Here is a 14,814-nt window from a genome sequence, read left to right as displayed (position 1 = left end):
GGACAAAGGCAGCTTCTGTGTGCATGTTTTTCTCACTAATGTCAATTGAAAGAGCTTTGCTCATGCACAAAAACGGACATGATCAGCACTTGAAGTGAGATTCTCAAACCAGGCACATGGATCCACAAAAAAACACAAATTGTAAAGACAGATAGCACACTGAAGAAAAATAAAGTAAAGGGGGTAATCCCAAGAAAAAGTATTTACCACATGGCCACATAATAGGTGACAAATATCAGATCACAGAGGGGCTGACAGCTGGGGTCCTAAGTCCCCTCTGTCGGTCCACCGCTCCTGGGACTGATGAAGACTGATGAACTACTGCAACGTCAGTCCCATAGAAGTGAATGGAGCGATGGGCTCACCCACAAACTACTACTCCTTTCAGAGAGGGGATTCGGGGACACTCCACCGACCCATATGTATCTATCATCTATAGTGTGGATAGGTGATAGTTTTCTTGGCATAAGCCCTTTAAGGGTATGTTCACACGGATTAAGGTCTATATTTAGTGCAGAAATCCTTATGAAATCCACAAATGATCTTTTTTTTTCCATGCAAAATAAAAATAAGTCACTTATTGATGTGGATTCAGCTGATAAACTGCAAATAAGTGGCAGAAATCTGAGGGTCAACCTCGGATTTATCAGCATATGATTTTTCTATCCAAAAATTCCATCGTGTGAACATGCCCTTGAAAGGGTTTTCCGAGATTTATTATATATTTTTTTTTTTTTTACTAATGATCTATCTTAGGTCACAAGTATCTGATCGGTGGGGGTCCGACACCCGGGACCTTCTCACAGCTTACCAAGCACACCACCATACATTGTATAGCAGCTGTGCTTGGTATCGCAGCTCAGTCCTATTCACTTCAATGGGGCTGAGCTGCTCCTAGACCACGTGACACATAAATGTGACATCACACAGCCTAGGAAAAGCAGAGAGGAGGCGCCGTGGTACTATTGCTGCATTCTAAAGCAGCTGATCAGCGGGGGTCCCGGGTGTCGCACTCCCACCAATCAGATACTGATGAACTATCTAGAGGATAGGTCATCTGTATAAAAAACAACAACTTTAGGGCCCATGCACACAACCGTTTCCAGTTCTGCGGTCCACAAATCACAGATACTGGCCGTGTGTTTTCCGTGTTTTGTGGAACAGAATGTCTATAAAACAGTCCTATCCTTGTCTGTAATGCAGACAAGAATAGGACATGTTCTATTTTTGCCGGGCCACGGAACAGACACAGATGCAGACCGGACACGGAGTGCTGTCCACATCTTTTGTGGCCCTGTTGAAGTGAATGGGTTCACATCAGATCTGCAAAAAAATTCAGATCGGATGCGGACCAAAAATACATTCGTGTGCATGAGTCTTTAAACTGCGTTTACATCCACATCAGGAGCAAGGATCTGACATCCAATGACACGCAGCGGTATGTTATTCCTACAAGCGGCAGACACCACGACGCAACCATCGTAATATGCCAACGGGGCGTCTGTTGTGCGATGGCTCCTAGGACAGAACAGGAAAACGGAATCACACAGGATTCTGTAAGGCTGGGTTCACACCTGAGCGTTTTACAGCGCGTTTCTACGCGCTGTAAAACGCTCAACAAGGAGAAACCAATGCTTCCCTATGGGAATGGTTCTCCCCTGGGCGTTTTACAGCGCGTACGATTGCGCTGTAAAACGCCCGACACCCCAAGAAGAACATGAGCTTCTTTGGGGCATTTTGTCGCGCATTCCCGTACATAGACTTTCGAGAACGCGCGACAATGGGCGTTCGCTTGTCTCTGTATGCGCGATTGCAAACGCCGGTACAATCGCGCATACAGAGCGCTCAGGTGTGAACCCAGCGTAAGGATGTAGACGTGAAGCCCACTGACACTGCATGTGAATGAGATATTATACACCTCAAATCAAAAATTCAAACTTCAAATTTATCATTCACCACAATGTGAGTCCAGTGGCGGATTTGCTTCTGGCATATCTATGGCATGTGGGTACAGCACAGCAGCAGTGTGGGTCTATCTACTTATGTAACCAGCAGTCCTAATATCCTGACATATGCTTGTGTATAGAAGACACCCCCATCTGCAGCCCCGATTCCTGACAGACTTTAGGCCCATGGACACCTAACATCAACCATAGCAGGTTCTACAGTAATAGTCTCTGTCTTGGGAGAATTGGGGAAAGTGGGAAGAATGAGGTTTACTGCAGTTTCTGCTTATCTGTCAGTACACCACACTGGCAGTACACTCCCTGACATTGCACAATCACCAGTGGGACAGGGTTACTTCACTGCAACTTGGAGACAGCTAAAAGAAATGGTGGCGGCGGAACCAAAATGTCACTTATTTAGAATGTAGGATCATTATATGCAATGTGTAATAGAGCTGTGGACTGATAATGTATCGATCGAGAGATAATAGGGTATACAGTAGATAGATCATAGATAAATAATGTAGATAGATGATAGATAATGTATAGACTGATAGACAGTGTATAGGTAGATAGATAAATTCATAATAGATAATGTATAGATACATAATCCATATAGATAATGTATATAATAGATAGATTTACAGATAATCCATATAGATAGATAATGTATAAACAGATAGAAGGATACACAATGGATAGAAATATATTTTAGCCATAATACTACAAGAAATTACAAAAATAAAAAATTAAATGTACACAGCTTCACCTTCTGCGAGCAGCTCTTCCACGGTGACCTGGTGGCGTCCCACGGTGAACCCTCTGCCCACGGTCACCCCTCCAGTGATAACATTTCCAGATGCTCCTGTACCCAGGCTTGGTCCTCCTCCTCCTCCACTCTCTGATTTTGGCATCCTAGAAAACTTCTTCATGGTGTCTTCACCTTACCCAGCACGAGCACTCTTGGCACCCAAACTGGCAGGGTAAAAGGCTGACTGGCACCCTCAGCAAATATGCCCAATCACAAGGCAGTCACATACACACAAAGGCTGCTTAACGTACAGCAGCGATCACACTGATCTACAGCGGCAGCCGAGGGGGGCACTGCCTACATGCACTCAGGCACAAAGCACAATATCAGGCAGGAGAGGGTACCACACTGCACCCGCAGCATGCCACGCACTATCACATCTGGGACCTGCGAACAAGGCAGTGCCCCCTGGTCTCCGCTCCAGCCAGCATGCCCATCTGTCACACACACGGGGTATGGGTGTGCCCTCCCTCTGCCCCGGATGCCTCACTACTAATAGTTGTTGGTTTCTCCGGCTGTTGAAGTGCTGGAAACGGAAGAGGAGAATCCGAAGTTCATCCATTCAGAGGCCAAAAACCTCCTCCTCCTCCTCCTGCTGGTGCCAGCTCCTCCCCGGGCCCGCCCAGGAAACTGACAGCGAGGGAGGGGGCGAGGGCACAGGACTGTCCGTGACTGCTGGGGCGTCCTGAGGGGTGACCCCTCATCCCAGACACACCGAGAGGGGGCGTCCCACACCACATCAATTTAGGTCTAGCATAAAGCATTGGTCGTCATCACTTTTCTCTCATGCACATGAACCTATTTTCTTTCCATGTCTGTTACGTTTTTTGTTAGCGGACCGTATACGGAACCATTCATTTCAGTAGGTCTACAAAAAAACGGAAGTTACTGCGGGTTCATTCTGTTTCCGTATGTCCATATTTCCATTCCTTAACAACATAGTCCTAATGGCCATGTGCATAAGCTCTCATGCCTCAGTTACAAGTCAGTGTTTGGTCAGTGATTTCCAGCAGAGATTTTAAGCCAAAACCAGGTGCGGCTCTAGACACAGAACATGTGCAGATGCTTCCCTTAGGGCTCATGCACACGTTTTGCAGTCCATTTTTCACGAATCCGTTCCAGATACACACTTCCGGGTCTTCAATTCCGTTCCCGAAAAAAAATAGAACATGTCCTATTCTTGTCCACAATTGCAGCCAAAAATAGGCATTTTCTATTAAGTGCCGGCGATGTGCGGTCAGCAAAATGCGGAACGCGCACCGCAGATGTCCGTGTTTTGCGGATCCGTGGACCCTAAAAGGGGTTATTTCACTTCAGCAAGTAGCCTGTGTCATGTAGAGAAAGTTAATACAAGGCACTTACTAATGTATTGTGATTGTCCATATTGCCTCCTTTACGGTCTTCATTTTTCCATCATATTATACACTGTTTGTATCCAGAGGTTACGACCCACCCTGCAATCCATCAGTGGTGATCATGTTTGCACACTATAGGAAAAAGCACCATAAGCCGATGCATGCAGGGTAGTCGTAACCATGGAAACAAGCAGTCTATAATGTGATAGAAAAATGAATCCAGCCAGCAAAGGAAGCAATGTGGATAATATAGGCTTCAGGCCTTGTGTCTGTATTAGAGGATCGGGGAAGGGAGACTCCTCCAACTGTATTGCTGTCCTGAGGACGGTGATACAGATGAATGTAGAGAGATGAGCGCCTCCACAATGAAAGCGCTCATTTCCCAAGGTCCTGCTGCCCCTCCACTTATTTCCAAGGCCGAGCCGCCTAATTGGCGGGAGCTGTGGCCCCGGCACTTGCCAGGTGCTGACGCCAGCCCTGGGTTTATGTTAGCCCCACCCATTTTCTACCTCGGGGACACCCCAAATTTGCCAGGACTGTCTCTGAAAATCAGGGACAGTCCCAGCAAATTTGGGACAGTTGGCAGTTATGTAGCAGCCACATGCCAGGACCCGAGAACCGGACCAGCACCACAAAGACTGACACTGGAGGAAGGGGTCAGTAAAAGATCTTTTGGTTTAAGCTGTTGAAGGGTTTATCTGAGATTTTTAATTATCTTGGACAACCCCTTTGGGACAGTCCACTGCCAACTAGGGCCTCTGCAGTCCGCAAAATACCGTCCGTGTAGCATCCGCATTTTTGTGGACTAATTGACTTCAATGGCTCAGTGGTCTGCATTTTACAGTGGTAGCATTTTTAAAGTTATTCTATCAGAATTTAGGCCTATAAGCTAAACATATGGCGAGGTCCCTACTAATACACAGAATCCTAAAGTGACCGTATCAAATGCGCCTGTGGCTCTATAATCATATAAAACAGGTTTATATAACCTGTCACTCACGTCACAAATGTGTCCAAGGGGACGTCTCGCCATGCAGGGTGGCCGCTGCCAGGAGTCCCCGCGCGTGCGCACTAGGTATAACCTGATGCGCCCGTGTGATCTGGCTGAGGAGGCGGCTCTAATGAAAGCGAGGCCATCGATTTCAATTCAGAGGGTGGCGCTGGGCACCGAAAGGAGATAGCTGCAGCCGGGCACCCTGCACGGTGAGACGCATTTGTGACGTGAGTGACAGGTTATATAAACCTGTTTTATATGATTATAGAGCCATTTGATACGGTCACTTTAGGATTTTGTGTATTAGTAGGGACCTCGCCATATGTTTAGCTTATAGGCCTAAATTCTGATGACAGAATCTAAGTATAGGACATGTTCTACCTTTTTGTGGAATAGACATATATGGCGGATGCGGAAAGCACACCGCTCATCGAACATGCCTACAAAATGCGGACCACAGACCCATTCGGTCTGCAAAAACAATGCGGACGGCACATGGACCGCATTTGTATTTTGTAGATCCACAGTTTGTAGACCACAAAATGGGCAGGGTCGCTTGCATGAGGCCTAACATAGTTATGGTCTGCATCAAATTTGGCTGGCCCAAAGTGGTTGTGGGCACAGCAGCTGGCATGGAAACGAAGAAACAGACACTTTTTACTGACTTGTGACTGGTGGTTTCAAAAGGTTAAAAGACTTTGGCCCACTGATATCTCACTGTCCAGACACACAGATAGGGTTGTCCCTCATGGCCCAAAGTGGTTCTGGACTTTAAAACTGGCATCAATGTAGGCAGTTGGTAAAGTTTTTCTGATTTGAATAGGTAACTTGTGTTTTCAAAGGGTTAAAGGGGTTTTCCGAGATTTTCATACCGATGACTTAGTATGAGAATGCAGCGACATTGACAGGAGCGTCGATACCTTCTCAAGCAGCATATGGATTTCCCACAAACTGCCACATGGCCAACCTTCGCTTCCTTCAAATGGCTGACATGGGACCCCCTTTCTTGTGATCAGTGAGGGTCCCAACAGCAGGGTCTCAAGTGATTAGACACTAAGGGGGTCATTTATTAAGACCGGCGTTTTAGACGCCGGTCTTAATACCCCTTTCACTGACAGTGAGTGCGGCAAATCTATGCAGAGGCACTGATCTCTACGTAACTTTGGCATATCCACCGCCTGTGTAAAACAGGAGTAGAAAATGATAAATGAGATGGGCTGCTGGCCGACCCCCTTCCTGCCCACACCCACTTTTTTTTCCTGGCACGAGCGGGAAAAAGTCACAGATTGTGGCAAAAATAACATTAGTAAATGACCCTCTAATTATCTATCTTGTGGATAGGTGATAAGTGTTGTTCCTGGGAAAACCTCTTCAAAGGGGTTGGCCACTATATACTGTATTTTTCGCCCTATAAGACGCACTTTTCCCCCACAAAAGTGGGAGGAAAATGGCAGTGCGTCTTATGGGGCGAAGACTGCCATTTTTACACTGATACACCGCCGACTGCAAGCTGCACAGTGCGTCCGGCGTGTGTATCAGCGAGGAGGGGCTGGGGGCCCGGTGCAGTCACTGTATTCTATTGCACCGGGCCCCGCTCACTGGTATCTGTAACTGCAGGCAGGCAATGGTTAACTATACATATGTTCGATCCAGCACTGAGCAGCCTGTACTTACGATCATAGCAGGTTGGATAATGGAGGCAGGAGGCTGGGTGGACGGGCACTGGCAGCGTAACTTCCTACGTCACGTGCCTGCTCCGCCCACTTTATGAATGAAGCAGGCGGCGCAGGCACGTGACGTTGGAAGTTACGCTGCCAGTGCCCGCCCACCCAGCCTCCTGCCTCCATTATCCAACCTGCTATGATCGTAAGTACAGGCTGCTCAGTGCTGGATCGAACATATGTATAGTTAACCGTTGCCTGCAGTTACAGATACCATTAGTACAGTGAGTGGGGCACGGTGCAATGGAATACAATGACTGCATCGGGCCCCGCTGCCATTTAAAAACTAGTGTAGATCCCAGCCCCTGTATTGGGGGTCATTCACAGTGGCTGACACTGTTATGGGGGGGATCTGTGGATGTCAAATAGCATAGGATGCTATTTATCTTTCATCCACAGATCCCCCCCCATAGCAGTGTCATACCATCCACAGATGCCCCCATAACAGTGCCATCCACAGACACCCCCATAACAGTGTCAGCCACAGACCCCATAACAGTGTCAGCCACAGACCCCATAACAGTGTCAGCCACAGACCCCCATAACAGTGCCATCCACAGACCCCCATAACAGTGCCATCCACATACCCCCATAATAGTGTCATTTATAGTCTACCATTAGTTCATAGCCCACCAAAAGCACACCTTTTGGTTCAAAATATTTTTTTTCTTATTTTCCTCCTCAAAAACCCCCTCAGACTCTGTCTCTACAACCGGCTTATTCCTGTCAGAGTTCGGAGCGGGAAGAAAAGTAAGAGTGCGTCGGGGAGGCACATATGCAAACTGTTGTAATTCCTACACCGTTCACCTGATTTAGGATGTAAATACCCTCAAATTAAAGCTGACAGTCTGCAGTTAAAGCGCATCTAGTTTGTTTCATTTCAAATCCATTCTGGTGGTGTATAGAGCCATAAATGTTAGAATTGTGTCGATGTCCCAATATTTATGGACCTGACTGTAGTGGCCAACCCCTTTAATGACTGCTCAAAAGGTAACAATTACCACACATTGGACAACTGCTCAGTAAGCAATTCCTTATAAATTGCACATTGCAGCCAAAACCTTGTACATGAAATAAATCTATAAATTCATTATTTATTACACATTATTACATACTGCACATTATTACATACTAGCAGAAGGACCCGGCTTCGCACGGGTATATTTCATCTATTTCATTTAATGTTTGTGTGTGTCATTAAAAGATAGACAGTATGCCCCTTAACAGTGACATCTACAGTACCCCGCCCCTTTAACAGTGACCTCCACAGTCCCCCGCCCCTTAACACTGACTTCCCCACAGTGCCGCGCCACTTTAAAATAGAACCTCCACAGCAGCCCATCCCCTTAACTTTGACCTTCACAGCAGCCCGCCCCTTCAACATTGAGTTTCACAGCACCCCACCCCAGTCTGATGGGGTGAGTGATGTCACCCGCCGTACCCAACACCACTCACTTCCGAGGGAGAGAGCCACCCCTCTGTCATTTTTTACAATACCATTTGGGTTGGGTATTACTTGATCACTTTTTATTCAATTTTCTTGAGAGATAGGCCCCATGCACACGACCGTTGTTTTATTCCATGTCCGTTGCACCGTTTTCCGTGATTTTCTGCGGACCCATTGATTTTCAATGGGTCCGTTGAAAACTCGGCTAATGCACCATTTGCCATCCGTGATCCGTGGTTCCAGTCCGTCCAAAAAATATAACCTGTCCTATTATTTTAGCGGAAAACGGTTCGCGGACCCATTTAAGTTAATGGGCCCGCTAAAAAATGCGGAGACACACAAGATTGTCATCCGCGTCCGTTTTTTTCCTATCATTTGCATGGCAAACCTGTCTTAGACTTTTTTTTTCTTTCCTTTATGTCTGGTGGGCCTCTAAAAATAAAGGAAGACACACGGAAACAAAAACGGAACAACGGAACCCCATTTTGCTGAACGGAACACAACAACGGTCGTGTGCATGAGGCCATAAAGTGATGAAAAAAATTCGAAACAGCCTTTTAAAAAAAAAAAAATCTGTTATGCCATTAACCATATGGGCTAACTTTTTAAAAAATATTTTAATAGTATGGGCACTTTTGCATGCAGCAATGCCGATAATTTTTATATTTATATTTTTTATATGTAAAACTTTTAATTTTCTTTTTCTTTTTGTTAAGTCCCCCAAGTGGACCACAACTTAAAATCATCAGATGTAAATTGCTCCATTATCCTGTTTAGAAATCACTATATCACAGTTCAGTGCTGCCATCTAGTGGCCTGAATTAGGATATACTAACAATGAGCCTGGAAGCCTAGTACAGGCTGCGACTCATTTTTAGAACAGGGTGCTTTCCCTGATCTTCTCTTGGGGAAAGCGTGCCTGAAGAGGAAGCCCGCGCTTCTGGTTTTTAACACTCTCAGATGCTGTGAGTAAGAGGAACTCATTGCTGTGAGGGGAGGGGGCATGTGGCATATTCTGGGGCCATGAGGGTGAAGAACTATGTGAGGAGCTTTATGGGGTGTAAATCTGTGAGGGAAGGCCAGAATCAACAGAATGTAACTGTGTTATTAGTACATTATTACAAGATTTGGGGCCCCACTTTTGATTTTGCCCAGGGCCACATTTTGTCTAAAACCGGTCCTGACTATGTGAGAGCCCAGAACTGTGTGTCAGACACGGTGAGCTGTAGTATAGGGGCACCGCAGGGTACAGTTCTTGCTCCTTTCCTATTCACACTGTACTCTGCAGACTTCTAGCTGCTACTTACAGAAGTTCTCTGATGACTCGGCAATAATAGGCCTCATCGCAGATGAGGATGACATGGAATACAGAGAACTGACATGGAAATTTATGGATTGGGGCCAGCTGAACCACCTTAGGATCAATGCCTCGAAGACTAAGGAGAAGGTTGTGGACTTCCGCAAGCACAGACATCCTCCTAATCCAGTGGACATCCAGGATATGTACTTATAAGTACCTGGGTGTACTCCTCAATAATAAGCTGGACTGGGCAAATAAAAAGGATGCAATATACAGAAAGGGCCACAGCAGGCTTTACCTGCTTAGGATGCTGAGAGCTTTGGGAGTGCAGAAGGCAATTCCTAGGGCCTTGTTTAACAATGTGGTGGCATCAGCCCTCTTCTTCAGAGTGGCCTGCAGGGTAGCAGCATCTCAACCAGGGAGAGGAAGAGACTTGACAAACTGATTAGAAGGGCCAGCTCTGTCCTGGGGAGCCCCCTAGAACTAGTATAGGTGGTAGGTGAGAGAAGGATACAGTATTATCCAAGTTGATCTCCATGCTGGAGCATAACTCCCATCCCATGCATGAGACAGTGATAGCGTTGGGCAGTACCGTCAGTAACCAACTGCTTCACCCCAAGTGTGAGACGGAGCGATATCGCCTCCGTGCTGCTGTTAGGCTGTACAGCCAACACCCACCCAAGCAGAGATAGCCTGCACTCATCGCTTCCAGGTTTCTGTGGATATCATTCTGTCCAGAGACTGAATTCTATGAGCTGTGATATCTACATCCATTATTTTTTACATTTTTTATCTGTAATCTACTGTCACTGTAATTCCTTTATTAAGACGCTTTAGTATTCTCTGTGCTGCTGTAACACTGTGAATGTCCCCATGGTGGGACTATTAAAGGATTATCCTATCTTATTTATCAGAATGTGATGTTAGCTACTCAAAAGGTAATTGATACATGGGACAGCCGCTCAACTGGAAATTCTCCAACTATGTAGCAGAGTGAAATTATTGCCCAAAGTCATTTAACCCTTTAAAATGACCAAATTCTTAGTAAAATCAGTTAATTAATACGCCATCTACCTAACTTGATGCCTATATGCATGACCATAACCACTGATGCAGATGCTAGACTTGCCTATCTGTGTGTGCTGGCAGTGTAAGTGTCAGTAGCTCAATGTATTAACTATTTAAAAACATCTGGTACCTATAACCTATGCAAATCAGAATATTGTCTTCATCTACACTATTATGTATGCCCAGAACCAATTTGCCCAAATTTTATCCCTGACCAAGAATATGGACAAATAAGGAACCAACTTCAGTTTCTTTGTCCAGAAAGGGGAGGAGTGCAATCCGCTCAAACATTATCTCAATAGCATTAGTCGCTTTCTTAGGCCTCTTTCCCACGGGTGTGTGCGCCTCATTGCCGTATTGCGGACCGCATTTGCGGATCTGCAATACACGGGTGCCGTTCCGTGGGCATTCCGCATCATGGATGAGGACCCATTCACTTTAATGGGTCCGCAAATCCGGAGATGTGGAATGGTGCGGAACGGAAGCACGGAACGGAACCCTACGGAAGCACTACGGAGTGCTTCTGTGGGGTTTCGTCCCGTACTTCCGTTCCGCAAAAAGATAGAACATGTCCTATCTTTTTGCGGAACGGTTGGATCGCGGACCCATTCAAGTGAATGGGTCTACGATCTGCTGCGGCTGCCCCACGGACTGTGCTCGTGCATTGCGGCCCGCATTTTGCAGGCCACAGCATGACCACGGGGCGCACACGCCCGTGGGAAAGAGGCCTTAAGCTGACAGAGCCAGTGCTGGCCAAAGATTTAATACACATTGTAGTTTTGTCACATTAACACCATTCACGCAACCGTATCCATTTTGCAATCCGCAAATTAGGGATCTGCAAAATACGGATACCGCCTGTGTGTGTTCAGCATTTTGTGGTCCCGCGCGTTTCTCCCTATGTTAGAAATGCCTGTTCTTGTGTGCAAAACGTGGGTGCATTCAAACGACCATATGGATTTTGTGCTCCACAAAATGCGGATCCGCAAAAAATACTGATGATATCTATGTGACGTCTGTGTTGCATCATTTTTTTTTTTTGTGGACCCATTGTAACAACGCCTAATCTTGTCTACAAAACGGACAAAAATAGGACATGTTCTATCTTTTCTAAGGGGCTGCGGAATGGAAGTGCAGATGTGGAGTGCACACAGTGTTCTGTCTACATATTTTGCGGCCCCTTTGAAATAAATATGAAAATATGGTCCTATGAATCGGGCCTTAGGTCTCACTCACACAACCATATTTTTGGTCCATGTATGATCCGCATTTTTTGCAGATTGAATGGGTTCACAATTTGCAAGATTTGGCAAAAGGTAGGACATGTCTTATATTTTGTGCAGTGGAGGCACAGACCCGATCGCAGACCCATTTGCAACGGGCGGCCTTTCCCCAGGGCTTTCTATTTATCGCGCGTCCCAGGTGTAGGAATGCCAAGTGGTATAGTGCAGCCTAAAATGTCTCTTTATGTGTGTCACGGTGGTCCTACCTGGATATGACTGGACCCCCGGCTTTGGCTCCGAAGCAATAAATAGGGGGAATAATTGAGGGATAAAAGAATAACTGGAGTCCAGACCTTGAGACGTTCAATGGCAGCTTTACTTTGAATAAAAATTCTCCAAAACTGTTTACAGGCTTTAGCATGAAACTGGCAGGCAAACTCCACTCTGCTCAGTGGCGTAGCATGGGGAGGCCCTTTCCCTGGGCGCAAAATTTTAGGGGGCGCCAGCAGGGCCGCAACGCCCAGTAGGCAAAGTGAGGTGATCACCCCAGGTGGCACTGCCCTGCTCACAAGTGGGGCACGGCGGCAGGTCACAGGGAGATGAGCGCTTCCATTGTGGAAGCGCTCATCCCCATAATCATCTGGATGTGCTGCGGGGCAGGGGAGGGAGAGGCATCTCCCTTCCTCTGAGCAGCTTATCAGGCCGGTGCAGGCGGCGCGATGATTTCATTGCGCCGCCTGACCCGGACAGCGCGGAACACAGGCCGGAAGAGGCCTGCATCGCATCGCTGCCATGGAGGTAAGTATAAGTGTTTATTGTTTTATATAATACAATACTGGCTACTGCCACATGATTGGGGGGCCATCTATGGGGGGCACTTCTTACTGGCACATGATTGGGGGCAGGGGCGTACATAGAAATCACTGGGCCCAATAGCAAGAATCTGAATTGGGCCCCGTAACCCCACCCACTACCCACCACTGGGTTGTCGCAGGTAGGGCTGCAGTAAACAGAAATTTTAGCAATATTCTACCTATTATTTTTACGATTAATCGAGTACTCTAATAAGAAAAACCTTCTTAAAATAACATATTGCTTTATAGAAACAATATTTTTATTTCTTACAGTGGTATAGCAAATAATCATGAGATTACCTCTAGGAGCTGGATATTATATTCAGGACCCTAGGAAAGGTGGGTGCCTGCCTCTAGGAGCTGGACCTCATACTCAGGACCCTGGGAAAGTTAGGTGCCTGCCTCTAGGAGCTGGATATTATATTCAGGATTGCTATGGGGCCTGCGGCACAGGGGGGCCCCCGAGCGAATGGAAGGCCCCGCCCCCTACTTCTACTCTGCACAGTTTATTCATAGTTAATATAGGCCGGCATTGAGGTGGCCACGCCCACCTGTGTTCTCTTTCGGGCCCCCCCTAATTGTTCTGTACAATAAAGTTTGTTGGCCGGCTGGCCGCCCCGTTTCCTAAGTAACGCTATGCGCACGTGCTGGAGGCTGGTGGATGTTTAGATTCAAAGTGGCGAGCGGCCGGGGACAGGACACCAGCGGCGACCAGTGACTGCGGAGACCAGAGCGGGGGAGGAACGTGTCTGACAGGGCGCCCTGACTGCAGACTTTGGCGGTGGTCAGTGATGTCTTGTGCCTCCATAGGGAGCTAGACACATCTCCCAGAAGCCGCACGTGACATTATGCGTTTTACTATTTTAATGGTATGTTCACACCACTGCCTGTCCCATGACACCATGCGGTTTCTGCTGTGGTTTCTCATTCCGAGTGGCACTGTCCTGGGGCGTAGCTGGAAGTAACTAGGCCCCACAGCAAACTTTTGTATGGCCACCTTCCCCCTGCGCTTCGCAACTCCCTCCTGTGTAAACATACAGGCCTAAAAAATATGAATGTGTGCATGAGCTCTAATGTTGATGTCCTATCCAGATCGGTTATCGGTTTCACAAAAGCAGATCATTTCCTTAAAGGGGTTTTCAGCTTTTTTTCTATTGATGACCCATTCTCAAGATAGGACATCATTATCAGATCATCTTGGGTCTGACACCAGCCCCCCCGCCGATCAGCTTTTTGAAGAAAAAGCAGCGCTCATACAAGCACTGCCTTCTCCTCATTGTTTGCCTGCTTGCCCTCGCAACTGCATTCACTTCAATGGGACAGCTCCTTCCTGTCCAAGTGAGTAGTAGGGTAGACGTGAACGGGGATGTCATAGTTGCAATTACACTGCTCTTCATTGCAGTCGGTAAGCAGGTTAACAATGAGGAGAAGGCATCCCTTGTATGAGTGTTGCCTTCTCTTCAAACAGCTGATCGTGGGGGTATCGGGAGTCGGCCCCCACCAATCTGGATAGTTGATGAATCGAAAACCAACAAACAGACAAAGCCTTCAAGGAGATTCTCTTAGTAGTCTGCTGCTGCCCTCCTCCAACACCCTGCACATTCCAAGTCCCACTCGGTGTAGCTTGGCGGCAGTGGCGGATTATAATTGGGGCGTTTGGGTCTGTAGCCCCGGGCTCGGCATCGCTGGGTGGGCCCAACGCCGAACCAAGAGGTATAAAATGTAAGATGAGGGTAAGAAAGTCATGACCTGAGCAGTGCACTTGGCTATTTTCAGTTTTGGTGTTTCGTTATAGAGATAAGTGTGGGCCCCACAGGTGGGACCCGCACCTAACTGCCATTGGTGGCATTTTGTAGCAACATGCCACTAATGTCTAAGATTACATAACCCCTTTAATACTTAATTTCTATTTCCTCCTTTGCCTCCAAGATCAGGAACTTATTAATTTACATAGTTCTTTTTTTCAATACACGCTTCTGGTAATGCTCCGAATCCCCCGTGTGGCGATCAGAGGAGTCGGAACTTGTGTACCGCAGACAGGAGGCTGCTGCACAGTGTTTCCTACAGAGCCCCTGTCTGTGGCCCGGCTCGATAG

General features: G+C 47.0%; 1 protein-coding gene across 3 annotated transcripts in view; it reads right to left on the bottom strand.

The window, feature by feature from the left end:
* BMP2K (BMP2 inducible kinase) overlaps positions 1–3,360 on the bottom strand; it is a 220,517-nt gene extending 217,157 nt beyond the window's left edge. For all 3 annotated transcript variants that reach the window (XM_044304924.1, XM_044304940.1, XM_044304933.1), the window contains exon 1: positions 2,716–3,360. In XM_044304924.1, the coding sequence (XP_044160859.1) occupies positions 2,716–2,878 (163 nt within the window). In that variant the 5' untranslated portion in view covers positions 2,879–3,360. The remainder of the gene's footprint in view (positions 1–2,715) is intronic.
* Between the last annotated feature and the right edge of the window lie 11,454 nt (positions 3,361–14,814).

Source organism: Bufo gargarizans, chromosome 1 (genome assembly GCF_014858855.1).
Source record: "Bufo gargarizans isolate SCDJY-AF-19 chromosome 1, ASM1485885v1, whole genome shotgun sequence".
Lineage (NCBI taxonomy): Eukaryota > Metazoa > Chordata > Amphibia > Anura > Bufonidae > Bufo > Bufo gargarizans.
Note: the sequence above shows the minus strand (reverse complement) of the source record. Positions and strands in the feature narration are given on the sequence as shown.